This window comes from Drosophila teissieri, chromosome 2R (assembly GCF_016746235.2).
Source record: "Drosophila teissieri strain GT53w chromosome 2R, Prin_Dtei_1.1, whole genome shotgun sequence".
Taxonomy (NCBI): Eukaryota; Metazoa; Arthropoda; class Insecta; order Diptera; family Drosophilidae; genus Drosophila; species Drosophila teissieri.
The window spans coordinates 5,403,097-5,417,804 of NC_053030.1; the positions used below are offsets into that span (position 1 = coordinate 5,403,097).

At 44.4% G+C, this 14,708-nt stretch overlaps 2 protein-coding genes across 3 annotated transcripts; one reads left to right on the top strand and one right to left on the bottom strand.

Annotated features, from left to right (window-relative positions):
- Nucleotides 1-3,397: 3,397 nt before the first annotated feature.
- Nucleotides 3,398-4,739, bottom strand: LOC122613992. The gene is made up of 4 exons (XM_043788441.1): nucleotides 4,524-4,739; nucleotides 4,011-4,465; nucleotides 3,667-3,954; nucleotides 3,398-3,612 (listed from the first exon to the last, which is right to left on the bottom strand). The coding sequence occupies exons 1-4, from the start codon at nucleotides 4,634-4,636 to the stop codon at nucleotides 3,473-3,475; spliced, it is 996 nt and encodes a 331-aa protein (XP_043644376.1). The 5' UTR covers nucleotides 4,637-4,739; the 3' UTR covers nucleotides 3,398-3,472.
- A 458-nt stretch (nucleotides 4,740-5,197) lies between these two features.
- On the top strand, nucleotides 5,198-6,762 carry LOC122614059. Of its 2 annotated transcripts, none has more exons than XM_043788524.1 (4): nucleotides 5,198-5,480; nucleotides 5,552-6,110; nucleotides 6,166-6,453; nucleotides 6,519-6,762. In XM_043788524.1, exons 2-4 carry the CDS (start codon nucleotides 5,732-5,734, stop codon nucleotides 6,668-6,670), a joined length of 819 nt encoding a protein of 272 aa, XP_043644459.1. In that variant the 5' UTR covers nucleotides 5,198-5,480; nucleotides 5,552-5,731; the 3' UTR covers nucleotides 6,671-6,762. The 2 variants fall into 2 exon arrangements, with proteins under 2 accessions (XP_043644459.1, XP_043644458.1); XM_043788523.1 differs by having other exon boundaries at nucleotides 5,656-6,110.
- Nucleotides 6,763-14,708: the final 7,946 nt, after the last annotated feature.

Genomic DNA, 14,708 nt, shown 5'->3' on the forward strand with positions numbered 1-14,708 from the left:
ATCCCGCAGATGTTTAACACATATTTTGCACAACTAGTTAAGCCGTTGATTTCGACGCCCAATGAAATTAAAATTTTTCAATGCGATTTCTTGTATTCGATTGTATTCCTCGCAGGGGTTGATGGTTCTGCCATCTCAGCCAGCGGATCTCTAATGAAGCCATTAAGGGTTGGCAGCTCCTCCATCTTGGCATGTGTGTGGTTAACTTTCGGCAAACACAGAGGTCCATAACTGGTGTCGTTCCAGTCGGCAAATGAATAAATTATCAACTCTGTATGTGAGGTAGGAAAAGTCCTTCGGCCCCATCTCACTCGGTAGTTGACTTCCAGTTTGAGTGTGCTCTAATTGCAGCTCCTTGTCGTCGGGCCATTAGAACCCGGCACTAATGGCTCTCATTCAGGGGGTGGTGGGTGGACAGGTGGGCAGGTGGCTGCTTGGGTGGTTGGGTGTTTGGGTGGTGCTCCGGTAACTTAAAGTCACCAGAAGCCACAGCGACATTAGCGCATAAAAAAGGCATTTGTAAGACATGAAAGGTACTCAGTCAAGTGAGTTGTGGGTGGCAGGAGGCATTTATCTCCGCCCACCAACTCCAATGACACAATAAAGGTAAGCAAATCGAAACCACGAATAAAAAATACCCTATATATAAGGGAAAGTTACAAAGCAGCCGAAGTTAGTCTGAAATATATTGCTTATGTTCAGAAGACATTTGGTATTTGTATCTAAATGCTTAAGAAAAGCCATAGTATGTTTGAGTATACTTCATAATTTACCGAATCCCCACCAGTTTCTGGAATATATGGGTATAATATATTGGCTGTTGCTCAAATCTCCAAGTACATCATACCCCGTGATTTGCGTGGCAACGGGCTGCAAAAAAGGAAGACAAATCAATGCAGGTGTCACAAATGTCAGCCGACAGCTTTTGGATCCCTTCCCTTTTCCCTTTAGAGGATATTAATGTCGCCAAGTGAATTGATGATGCCGATTGTTGTTGTCCCAGGGCATAAGCCGATTTGCCATCTTATCACAGGCCACGTCGCCCGACGACTCCGTCAGTAAATCCAGCTCCATCGCCTACGCTCAACGACAATTCCTATTTTGATTCTGATTCTGATTCCGATTCCCATTCCCATTCAGGTTTCAATCTCCGAGGCGAGCTTTCATAAAGGGCCTCCCCTCCGCCGATTGACAGGCATAATAAATCATGTGTTATAGTATTAATCAAGCTCCTTCTGGCTTCTTCGACTGCTTGCTCCTTTGACTGCTGAGCCTGTCTTTGTTGTCTCGGCATAATCGCTTGACATTTATTGCAGCTCCCGCCAGGATGTGCTGGATTCGACTTTAAATCCTTGCTTTAAGCTGTTCTCGCAAAGTGTCCTTTAATTGCGCCTATTTCGTCTGCGCCTTTCGGCCTTCCACTCGTGCATTTTGCCAGGCATTGTTTCTCTAATTGCTATTTGTCGCCAGTGTCCCATGCAAGTGGGCAGCCTTTCGCCCCGCCGCCGCCCAACTTTTCTGTCTGGCCGTCACATTAAGAACTTGTAAAGTTAAATTAAGTGTTTCGTCTAGTAAGCAGGAAAAAAGCAAATGGCAGCAAAAGCGCCAAGAAGCTGCAGAACTTTCGGAAATGATAATTGCGGAGGCGGATAGGTAGTTTTGCCTGCTAATGTCTATCTGCTTTTAGGAGGATAATCTGTTTAATTTTAAAAGCGCGAACTTGCTAAAAATGTTTATTATTATTTTAATGTTTAAATTGCAATGAAGCAATTCAAAAAGTAGAGGTCGTAAAAGGGGTATCTGCTTAAACTTGTTCTGCAGAACGTGAAAAAATGGGAGTCTGAAATATGCATCGGTCCATTTCATGCGCAAATCAAATTCTATATCACACTGCAGCTTGACACTCAAAGCGCATAGTTTATCTGCAAAGTTCAAAGTAACTTGGACAAGAACTGTGAGAAACAATTTCAGAGCTCCAGCTCCATTGCGAAACTGAAAGTATTCCGACAAAATGTTCAAGCCACCCACGCAATCTTCGTGGCCTCGTTTCACCTACGCCGCATTGCTGGCAATATTATTTAATTCGCAGACAGTTAATTGTAATGCAATTAAGGGATTAGCTGGGAATGCCATTAGGCTTTATTGTTCATACGAACAGGACAGGATGAAATGGTATCTGCGATGAATAAATTCGGAGAAGGCTGCTCATTTCTCTAAAAGATTCATTTTAATGCCAGGCACTTCAATAACTCAAATCTAAGCGGGCACAGAATGCGTTACTCAATTATTTAAATTGCAGGCAACAAATCTAAAGTGTTCGCCTGATTTCTCCAAGCCTCATTCTTCAGCCCCATTCCGCTAAGCAACTTAATGTAATTGCTCTCGCACTCAACAGTAAAATCCGAAATGAACAAAAAATGGCTGCAGGGGACTGGCCAACTTGTGGGTCGTCCATACGGTCCATTTAAATAAACCAAATGTTTATTTTGCCGAACTACTTCGATTTCGTGCGCTCCATCCTTACCACTTCTTTTTGTTTTTTATTCTTGCTCAAAATAAATGTCTCTGCATTTTAGTTTGCTTTCCATTTGATTTGATTTTTAGCCTAGGTCTATCGCCGAGTGTCCTGCCAAGAGTCCTGCGAGTTTCCATTCGGGCTGATATCAGCAAAAATCGCAAATCAAATAAAGCAAATTGAATAAGAGACAAGTGCCACGCCTCCGTTGGCGACTCAACTCAGTACCCAGTGTGGGCGTACGTGGGGGCGGTGGTGGGGCGTGGCAACGGTTCTGGGGCACAAAAATTAGTTGGTAGTTCCATTCGGGCAAACGTTGTTGTAAATGCGAGGACAGAAATCAAAATGTTCGCATAAAAGAATTATCTGTGCTTAAGTTAGATTATCCCTGGGCCATAGAATCCAATTGGCAATTGAATGGAAAGATGTCGCAGATTCGATTTGCCAACTTTATTTTCCTTCCCATCGCTTTGTCCCTCCCTGATTTGAAGTTCGAGTGCCACTTGAAAGTTGCCCAGCCTCTGGTATCTCTGTCCTCGAATGCATTTCCTTTTTATCGGATTCCATTTGATTTTCTTTCGGGCATGAAACAACAATGCTCAACCGAATGTTGTGGGTTCTCTATTTCTTTGGGGGCTGCCAAGGTTTTAAGGTTAGACAAATGTTATGGGCGCCATAAAGCTGAAGGTGGAGCGCCCATTTAAGTTCTTAGGGATGGAGTCAATCTGCGAGGATGTAAGGACTCTCGGTTCCTGATAAAGCCTAAACCGTTTGAGGGCCATAAATCACCGTTGAGTCGTACGTTTTCCTTGTAAAGCTTATTTCTAATCTCTGGTTTAGAGGAAATTTCCAAAATATTTGCATCAAAAATACCACATGGTATTTGAACGTTGTTCCATTATTTAAAGGATTCAGAACCATTTATTTATGCTCTCTAAAAAATAATATATATTCTGGTTAGCACATACGTCCCGCACCGACCTTATCGCCCTTATTGGACTCCAACTCCTGAAGGACCGATGAAAGCAGACTCATTTCGCGCATGATGAAGCTCATGATTTTGTCAATCTCGTAGCTGTGGTAGCTCGGAACAATGTCTGCGGAGGCGGAGTCTGTATATCAAGAAATGTCGACGGATTTCAAGGACATACCTCGACGCTTGCAGAGCATGCGGTAGATGATCTGTATGCCATCGAACATGCGTTCCTTGTCCAGATTGTAGAGCGACGTGGTGTCCTTGCAGACACTCAGTATCTTTTCCCACTTGAGGCAAGTGGCCCGAGAGTTGACATAGGACCGATCCAATCGGGCCAGGTCGTTTTTGAGACCCAAAACGGTCAGAGCCGCGTCGCTGGTGATCTGAACCATTCGCTGGCGCATCTCCTCGATCTCATGTAGTTTCTGGCTCTTCAGCTCATTGATCTCCACCTGGGCCAGCACTGCACAAGAAACAATAACAATGGATACGAGTATTAAGGAAGTGTGGAGAACCCACTTAGCGCGTCACATCGATCAATACAGTCCTTCGTGGAGATGAAGATGTCCGACACCTTGACCACCTCCTCCAGGACCCTTTCGTATGGCTGAAACTGGGCCACTGTGGCCTTGAACGCATTGCGAAAGGTGCTCAGCTCGGCAATGGAGGTCTTGAACTCATCTATCTCCTTGGTGACCTCCGCGTGGACGACGGTCTCCTCGCGAATCGACTTGTCGGCGCTGCGCTTCTTGTCCGCACAGTCCTTGATGAACCCATTGACCTCGACGAAGCGCTTGCGCAGGCGCTCCTGAATTTTGTACATCTTGCGAATGCGCTGCACATTCAATGCCGTTTGCCGCTTGGCATCTTTGAGAAGCTGGTGCTGAACCTGCTTCATGGCGTCGTATTCCCGGAGATTGGCTATGTACAGCATCTCGATGGTGTCCCCGGCCGAATCCCAATTGGGTGGTTTCCTGGACCATCGAAGCTTAGTTAATTTCCGAACCTAACATACTTGCATTTTGAACTTACACAAAGAATTGATCCTGCTGACGGGAGACGCGGTAATCATCGATGGCCGCCTCTGGACTGAGGTCCAGATCGCCGATCACATCGGTCTTAATCGTCGGTTTACGTCGCGGCATCTTGGCCTCTCAAAATATGATCTTCTCTTGAAATGTATTATTATATACTCGGGGAATATCTATGAAATCTATACGAGAACGATGTGTAATGAGTTGTACATGTCTAAGGGCAGACAGCACAGTCAAGGGGATGTAGTCTTAAAATTGTTTTGGGCTCAGCAAAAGATATTTATAATTTCACATATTTGTACCCTTGCCGACGATGTAATATTTTTAGTCAGAAGTTTGAGTGATCAAAATCCCTCATCACCAACATATAGATGCCATAAGAACTTTCTGAAAATCAATTATAAATAGCCGATAGGAAATCATAGCTTCGTTGTTATTGATTATAAATTAAATGAATTTTTGATTTAAACTCTTACAACAGCAAGGGTATAACTGATTCGGCAGGTCGAAGCTAGCCACCTATCTTGTTTTTGGGAAAAGAACAACATTCTGCAGTTACCATGGCACAGAACTGGGTACACCTTTTAAACCATTGTCAAGGAGACGAAAGAAGCTCCAGGCAACCAAGTGTTTTTTTGTGTCACCCAAATAGAAATCATGTTCCCAGTAGGTCTTGTTAATTTATATTACAAAACAATAACACATTCCGAAAAGCAAACACACAGCACACACAACTACAACACGCACAGTCCGCAGTATCGCGGTAACCAAAGCAAAAAAAAATATACAAAAACTGGCAAAAACCTACATTTTAGCTTTTACTTTCGGCAAAGGGATCCAAGATGCCCCGCGTGAAGCCCACCAAGAAGCTCGATGTCCTGGGAAACCTGGACCTGCGGCCCGAGGATGCCGTGGGAGACTATATCAGCTCCAAGCAGCAGAAGAAATTCTTCGTGTAAGTAGGGAAACCTATTCTCGGTCCTATAAAGTTGCTACTGGTGTTGATAGAGAAGTACCCACTCTTAGGCTCATCCTAGTCATGCAGTTTGAGCTTTTAATGATTAATGATTTATGCTACAAGGATACTTATATTTGGTAACTACTCTATGACCATACATCAAATCCTGTAGAATTCCGCCGAATTCGGACTCCGCCGGCGACTCCATTGAACTGATATATGTGAACAATCTTCGCGAGCACGATGCCATGCTCAAGCTGCAGGAGGAGATGCTGACCAGTGCCAAGCGGCAGACCAAGCTGAACTCCGCCAGAGTTAGGAACATGTACAAGATCCAGGAGCGCCTGAGGCGGCGCTTCATCGAGGTGAACAGCTTCATCAAGGACTGCGCGGACAAGAAGAGAGTGGCCGACAAGACCGCCCAAGCGGAGACGCTCTACCACAAAGAGCTCGGCGAGGGCATTGAGAGCTTCAAGGACTCGATCGACGAACTCAAGGCCTTTCGGGAGGCTCTCAAGGCCACCGTACAGGAGTTCCAGCCCTACGAGAAGGTACTCGACGAGGTGGTGAAGGTATCCGACATATTCGTGTCGCCAAAGGACTGCACTGATCGCTGCGATGCGCTGAGTGAGCATTAGTGATTTATAATATAAGACAAAGTTAATAATCTTTGGATTTACAGTGCTGGCTCAAGTGGAGATCACCAAATTGGAGCATCAAAAGCTCCAAGACATCGAGGGCATGCGGCAGCGTATGGTGCAGATTACAAATGAAGCGGCTCTAACTGTACTGGGTCTAAAAAACGACCTGGCCAAACTGGAACGATCCTATAACGAGTCCAGGGTCCAGTGCCTCAGGTGGGAAAAGATCCTGGCCCAAACCAAGGACGCCATCAACAATAGCTATATGGACAAAGAGCGCACAATAGATGCGATCACCAACCTTCACAGAATCCTTCTACGGCGAAGAGGTAAGTTTATAATGACCCAAAAAGCGGAATTCTACCAAATAGGCTATTAATGAATTATTGTTTAGACATACATTCCTTCCCTGCTCGCGGCGACTTGGACAAGGTGTTGGATTCCATCAAGAGCGAAGTGGAAATACTAACTGGCGTTATAAAGGAAATCGAGTCATCTGACTCCGCGGTGAAGCACGAGGAAGCCAGAGATAAAACTCTGTGCTAAGTGGATATGCAAATTGCTAGTATTGGTAGGAAGGCTTAGGCACACCTTAAAACTATTAAAACTATAAAACTCTGGACTTCTTTATAAAACAAGTACTTTGTGTGATGGTTCGTTGCTCTTAGCCTGCTTCTGCAGCTCGTAGCGATTGTTAATTGTTCTGAGCTCTGCATTCGGTTGTTAATGCCACTTTCTAATTGCTTTTACCTCATAAATCTCCGCTGCAGTCTCCGCTGCGTCCTCAATGCCGTCGTCCAAGTGCGGGGTCCAAATGGGGGTCCTAGCCACTTTCGGCGCGTCCTGCTCTGCAGTCATCATAAGTCACCGAATTGTCGGGCACTCAAGACAAATGTGACACTGGCTTATTTAATTAGAGATCTGCAGGCGGGATGGAAGGCCAGTACTTAAGCTCCGGAGTCTGTGCATCAACTGGACATTTAGCGCTAACTGCGCCAACTTCGCTTGACGGCTTTTTAATTACGTCAACCAGGAAAATGTTCCTCTTACCGCCGCTCTGCATGACAATTAGCCGGTCTAAAAAACTCGCTCTCTGGTCAATTGGAAATTTTCTTGCTATTTTTCAGCTGTGAAAAACTTTTTTAATTACCACCGAAAAGAGACGGTGACAAAAAACAATGGTCGGCCATTTGGCCGCCGGCTCTGATTTTCAATTATTTATTGACAGGAGTCTCGATTCGTCGTTTACCCTGTCGACTTCTTGACACGACCCCGCTTTTTCAACAAATGTAGGGTTTTGGCTTTACACTTTTGAGGCAATGCAACTTTAATGCCGGCTAACTGACAGATTTTGCTTCAATAATTGATGAGAAAATGCATAAAACTATTTTGATCAAACAGTTTTTAGATGTCATCGTGTTTGTACATTTGTTAAATATGCATTAGCTAGAAAAGCAAACACGTTGACCGGCCAATAATTGGCTTAAACATTCGAGCTTGTCCTCTGCCTAAAGTGCTGCTGTTGGGAGTGGCAAAAATTAATCAGCCCCACAAATTATCGCCCAGCGGCCAGAAATAAATTCGAAATTTTCCCTACACATATGCGATCTCGAAGATGTTCCTAATACCCCAACCCACTCGGTCTCTGACATCTTTATGCCATGTCGGCTTCTGGTCGTGTTTTGGTTTCCCGGTGCTCGAAGACATTTCCGCTCGGGCTGGTCTGCGGATTGGATTCCCGAAAAAAGGTGTAAGAAATCGGGCGAGGTGATGTATGGAAACATTTTAATTAATGCTGACAGCTGGAAATGTCGCGGCCACCTTTTGTTGTGTAAATTTCATCGACTCGAGGCGTTGGACTCTATAATTATGATTGGATATCGTTGCACGTTCCTCGCTCCTCCATTTCTTTCTATTTTCAATTTGCCTCACCCGTTTCCCCATTGAGCAGCACGTCACTAAATTAATCCGCTTAGTCGTCGCATATTCCCCTCGAGGTTTACCGGACCAGACAACCAGCAGACCCATCCCATCCAATCCCAAAGAATCAGATTCGGGGGAGGAGGAACCGGCCAGACGCTTGACCAGACGGTTAAGCCTTAATCCTCGATAGTTGTTGGCCCTTAAACTCTTCTAGGGTTTCCATTCGGACGTTTTTTCTTCCAGGTGTCAAGGTGAATGAATGGCTCATTGGGGAGCTGGGCTCCACTTGTCTGTGGAGCTAATTAGTGGCAACGATTGTTCGGTAAACGTCTGTCATATATATGAATAAAGAAAGCATAACTTGCGGATTAATCACACAACTTTATTTTAAACAAATCAATTGAAAACGGGTTTCTATTGCGATGGAAACCTCATAAATAAGTGGGGATCAATAAATTTCGACTATATTCAATGCACTTGCAGAGTGGATGAAATTACCAATGCAAATTATAAAGATCCTTTTAGATTCTGTTTGTGAATGCATTTCCAAATTCTTTATTTTCCTAAATCTCATTTCATATCTCCCAAGAACACCGAACATCAACCACATCCCCAGCTAATAATAGGCTAATAATAAATAATCCAGAAATCATCAATTGATGGTCTTCGTCGGAAACCTCCTCTATGCCAAACGAAACTATTGACCCTGTCCAAGTCGCCTTAACCTTTGCTGTGCCCGTCGGCCAGAACAAGTGAGCTGCTCCTGACCAACGATTTCCATTGTAATAACAATATATAACACACAAATTTGAATAACAAATTAACTGCTGCACACACTCCTCAGCACAAGGGTGACATTCGGGAAGTCTTGGGCCACTCTTGGCCCCACTCTTGGTCCTCCTCCCTGTTGCGTGGGCCTGGAAATAGCCATTCGAGCTCGACTCCTGTGCGATACGACGCAGCGTAGGACATACAACATGCAATATAATTGAATGCCTGCAGGATGTATAGACACATTTGTGTATATGCGCCATACACAATATACCAGCCAGCTAGCGTAGCCACAAAATATTTGCTTATGTGGCCCAAAGCAGACCAGACCAGGCCAGGCCAGACCCGACCAGACCAGACCAGACCAGAACCAAATCCAAGCCGGAGCTGAGTTTGAGCCCAGCCCAAACAGCTTTCGACCACCAGCCAAATGTGACTTTGCAGCGTCAACGTCAATGTTGCATAAATCAACACACCGACGATGGCGCTGCCAATTTTGTGGCCCATATCCGCCCCCGAACCACTGAGCCCAACCATCCAACCACCCAACCACCGAACCTCTGAACCCCTGAACCCCTCAACCGCCGCACCACCGCCGTCTACTTGATTGAATATTTCAAGCTATGCATCTTTAATAATGCGCCACGACGGCGTTGTCGATGTCGATGACGTCGCCTCGGGCCAGTTTGTGGCACCGGCCATGCAAATGCAAATGGGCAAATGTAAAATGCAAACTGAAAACTGCAAAATGCAAAATGGGAAAATGCACAGTGGCCGTCGAGGATGTAATTTGGGCGTTTTTTCCTTCTTCCTACACTAAACTGACCGCTGTCTAAGTCAGACCCGGCACTTTTTGCAGCTGGAAACGCCTCCTAATCAAAACCGACTTGACTTTTATTTTCTACGTGCCGCCTTCTACCCTTTCTTGGGCATCTAAGGCAGTCGAAACCGGTCTCTAAATTTTTACTTAAGATATTCTGGTCGAATATTGTAAGCTCTCAAACATATCCATTTATGAAGGTAGTATTATGGTATTAAGCATTATTATAAAAGCTTAAAGGGTATAGCCTGTTCTTCTTTAGTCTCTATTTTGTTGCTGCCCAAAATATAACTTTAAAATTTGAATTCAGACAGGTTCTCGGTTAAGGTTTCCTTTTCGGTTTCGGTCTGGCGACATCTAATTGAATCCGACCGCATCAAGATGAAGTTCGTCTTTGCCGACAGTTTTGTTTGGGGTTTCCCTTGCTTTCCATTTGGGTCCATCTACTTTGTGTGTGTTTAGTTGACCGCAGTCAAAAATAGCTTTGAAAAAGTTTGGCTGGCAAAGTCTCGCCTGCGGAACAGTCGAGCTCCTCTCGGTTTCTCGGAGGAAGATGATGCGAAACCGGGTGGATTTTCGGTTGCTGGCATCTTTGTCAAAGTCAAAAGTTTGTCATAGTTCAAGTTAATGTTCTGTGACTTTTCGCCATTTTTATTTTGGTCAGGCAAATGAACCATGTTCCGGATGATGTATTGATGTATTCCCAACTGTGGCATAAAGATAAACTTTTAATAAGTTTGTCAATTGCTGGCATAGATTGCACTATTGGCAGCGCGCTGAAGAACTTTCGGGGCTAATAGAGAACTCTGAGCTCAGAAGGTCTGAAGCTCATAGGTCTGAAAAGCAGTTTCCTTATCTCAGCTCCGACTTTGCAGTTAATTAATATCTGCATAAAAATCAGCTACTGCGGCGGCTAATGCTATTATTTCAGCTATCGTTGCGTATACGCCATGTTGCAGCTGGCTGAAACGGCACCCAATCGGCTTAGTTCGGCTCAGCCCGGACTACGGCTAGTGCTCTATCTCCAAGATCCAACAATGGCTGAATTTAATTACGCCTCTGCTGTATATTGTTCACCATGGCCTAGGTGAGCCGCCCATCTAGGTAGCAACATGAGACGCATTACACATACGCAGCGTTGTCCGGCCATTGTGGCCTTTTCCCACTGGGGCCAACCACAGGAAATTAATTTGGTGTCTGTGCATTTTATTCCCTGCAAAATGCACTGGGGATCCGCAGACAACAAGTCCTAATCCCGCTTGGAGCGGGGTGGGTCAACAACAAAGCTTCTCAAGTTGGTCGTAACAATGTTAGCTTAACATGCGAGCTTAAGTACTACGATTTTTTGATACACTTAAAGCCACAGTCGATGTTCGCGTAAAAGTCGAGAATTTCGAAAACATTTTGACTTTGACTAAGTACAAGACCTTATTTAAAGCCCCATTTAAAATGTACAGCATTATCTGCACCTGGAATTTATTCAGTGCTTGCAAATTGCCCAAATGTCCATCCAGAGATCAAGCCCCTCGAACAGATTGGCCGTTAAGCGGCAATTAGTCACACGACAGATTCCACAGGCACTCTTGATTGGGGCGGGGCGTGGCAATCAAAATTACACCCTGTCAATATTATCGACACGCACTATAAGCCTTCTCCACAGCCCACCGCCCACTCACACGCCCAAGTCCATCGATTTGAGAAGCCTCCGCTGGAGATGATATCCTGCTGACACTTTGGACAGGCCGCAAACCCCACGACTTTGATGTGGGCACCACGACAAGCCAAAGGGCAACGATATGGGGCCCTGACAAAGGTGTGTGTCCACCAGCGGAAGCTGTGCATAATTGGAAAATAGTTGGGACCGTGAACAGCCGGGGGCCATTAAATGGCTTTGCCGTTTGAGCTGGCTGTGGCTTTTCCCGAATAATTGGCCAAGAGCTGGGATCTGTTGCAGTGCCTAAAGTTGGCAAATCACTCCGCAAATTAATCTTAAGAGAACATTAATTAAAACAATGCTAGTATGCAACGCAGAACTCCTCGTCTGATGAGCTAATTTATACTCCGGACTATATTGTTGTATGCAAACTTATACGATGAACGATGTTACAAACCTAAAATCACACGGTATTATACATTTATTACATTGCTGCTATATTAATTTATTATGAAATATTCCTAGAAAAACAGCGGGTTAGCGTAACTGCGGTAGTTTCACATTAACATTTTTATAAAACTACTCAGTCAAACTACTGAGCCAAATTTACATTCAGTGAATAATTACGCAATAAAACACTTTCCGAAATTGTGCCAAACTTGTCCCCAAAATTAAAGACACACTAATACCCTAGGTCTACTCATCAGGCGCCACTTTAATATTCACTTTCCCATTAAGTAAAAGTTGCGGAGTTACCTCCTCACTTCTTTGGCAGCTGGCTGGAAAAAGTTTGCTGGCGTTGGCTCATAAATTTCAAATTTGAGTCCATAGACATAAGTTCTGGAGTTTCCAGTTTGCCGAACAAAAAAGAAAATTCCGCAAATACACAAATCGCAAAACTCATTACGGTAATTAGACGCGGCATGGCACAGTAGGCGGATGCTATAAATTTATGTGGAACGGACTAAGTGCCTCTGCGGCTGGTGGGGCATTTGGAGTTTTCAATATTTCGAATTGATTTCTGCTTCCCGCCAACAAGCGCTATCATTTAGGCCAATTTGATGTGGCTGTACTGGGCGGTGCGCTGCATGGGCGACGTGAAATGGGTTGTAGGTTGTGGGTTGAGGGTGGGCCCACTACATACTATATACAATGCTTATCAACTGTCAGTTGCATTTCGCTCTTTTGGGTCAGTGAGCTCAAATGGGATTGCTAATTGAGTGGAAGGTGGTTAGGGAAGCAGAAGGCGGGGTATCCAGTATCCAGTATCCAGTTTCCAGTTTATAGTGTCCAGCCACCCCGTACTTTGTAAACACTTCATAAATAATTTGTTGATAAATTTGTAGTTGTTGCTGCTGTGTTGTCGGACATGCTGTGAAGTAAGGCAATAAGTGCATTGACAATGGCCGCGTAATTATGAATTTTACATCGATAAAAATTGAATTTAAATTCATTAATTTTTGCCGCAATAATAGTCCGCACTCATTTCATATTGTTCATTATTGTGCCTGTCGAGCGCTCTGTAATGCGGCAGTTGTTAAGTCCTTTAATTCATTTTCAAACCACTGACACTTACAGGCCATTTATTTTCCCTGTTCAACTGCCCCAGATGGGGTCGTTGAATCAGAGGATTGCATTTTGACACCGTTTCGGAACCACAGCCTTAAAATGGGCCCTTCTACGCACTTCTCACTGTTACGAGTGCCCGGCGCTCTGTTGCATAACATTGAGCTTATGTCGGCCAGTAAGTACACTTTCCGTTCTCTTTATTTCGACTCTGTGTGCACAGGCGGGAAAACCACAGCCACGCCCTCGTTGCCCTGCAGCCACCGCCTTCGTGCGTGTATATAAATGCTCATGTATATATGTATGTATGCATACACACAGAGAAGTCGGCCCTTTTGTCTGAGGCAACCGCATTGAAATTAACTTTAGTGCCATTTAAAGTTATGCGCTTCATAAATTTGCAAAAACAGTTTCAATTAAAATGCGGCCATCATAAAAAGGAAATGCTGTCGGCTCACACTGCTCCTGCAAATGCAATACAGTTGTTGTAGTAGTTTCTGTTGTTGCTCTCACTAGAGCTCGTCGTAGTTGCTATATAGAGAGGCAAACAAAAGGCGCAGCATCCGACCGCACGGCCAATAATGCAACAGCCCAGGGGCGTGCAGCCAAGGAACGTTTAAGGAATTAGAACAATATTCGAAACTTCAAATTTACCCTGGGCTTATTTAATCTTATTAGAGCTCATAAATGCTTACAATGAATATTAATTTCCCATCAAGTCTCCTCTGAAGCAGCGAGGCATTTTTAATGGCTTGGCTGGGGATACTGTTAATTATCAAACGCATTGAATGGCCAGACTATTCAGCTTGCATAAGAGGACTTTCCACACTCCAGTGTTTTTCAAACCCCGCCACTAGCGCCCAATGGCGCCTCTGCTCACAGTTGGTTCGTTTGCATGGACTACGTCCGGTTATCTGCCGCTCTGACCACGTCCACGTCCACATCCACGTCCACGTCCACGTCCTCCACGCCGGGCGGCCAACGTCATCAACATAATTTGAATGCAATGCTTTTAATTGCAAACTTGCATTAATTATGATTGAACAATTTTAAAATGCAACTGCGCATACAAAAGACATTCTCGGTTTTTCCGCTTTTTTCCCGTGCTGTGAATTTGCGGTGGCTCTGTTATCGGAACATAAAGGGATTGTTGGCAGCCTTTGTCTGCGTTATCTATTCCTCGCCAGAACTTCAAAGGCGCTCGGGGCGATGAGGAGAACTCTTAATTTTTCCCCCACCCTATCGCACTTTGCCTTCGCGTTTGCCTCTTATCGAGGCAGCCATTTCCATAGGCTCACCTTGCCTCTGCCCCGCGGCAATTGGGATCGATAAGGGGAAATTCTTAGCCTGAGTGAGTTCCATGAGTACGATGCTGCCCTAGTTAGGTGATGCCATCAAATTTATCGAATTTTGTAAATTGACGGTAAGTGGTCGGAGTCAGTGAAAGTTTTTCGCCGCGAAATTATACAAGTTTTCTTCTAACGATGGAAAACTCTTAAGTCGTGGGTTTCGCGGTGGAAAACGCACCGCTTACCAACCGATAGAACTTAAAGAGTTGCTGCTTTTAAAAAAAGCTCGCCTGCAATTAATATTACCAACACTTTTCATTATTATCTTTCCGCTTAATGAAATTACAATTCAGCAAGGAAACCAAGCCAATCAGTGGCAATAGCCAATGGCCACGTGGAAATTGAGAATTTAATGTATAAATATTTGGTGTTAATTTGTTGTGTAAATTTACTGACGATATTACCAATTGCGAGTATCGATGGCATTGGTGCTTTCATTCGATCAAGATAATTTCTTAAAAGCGAAAACTGTTTGTAAAACACTCGTACCCAGAATCTTAT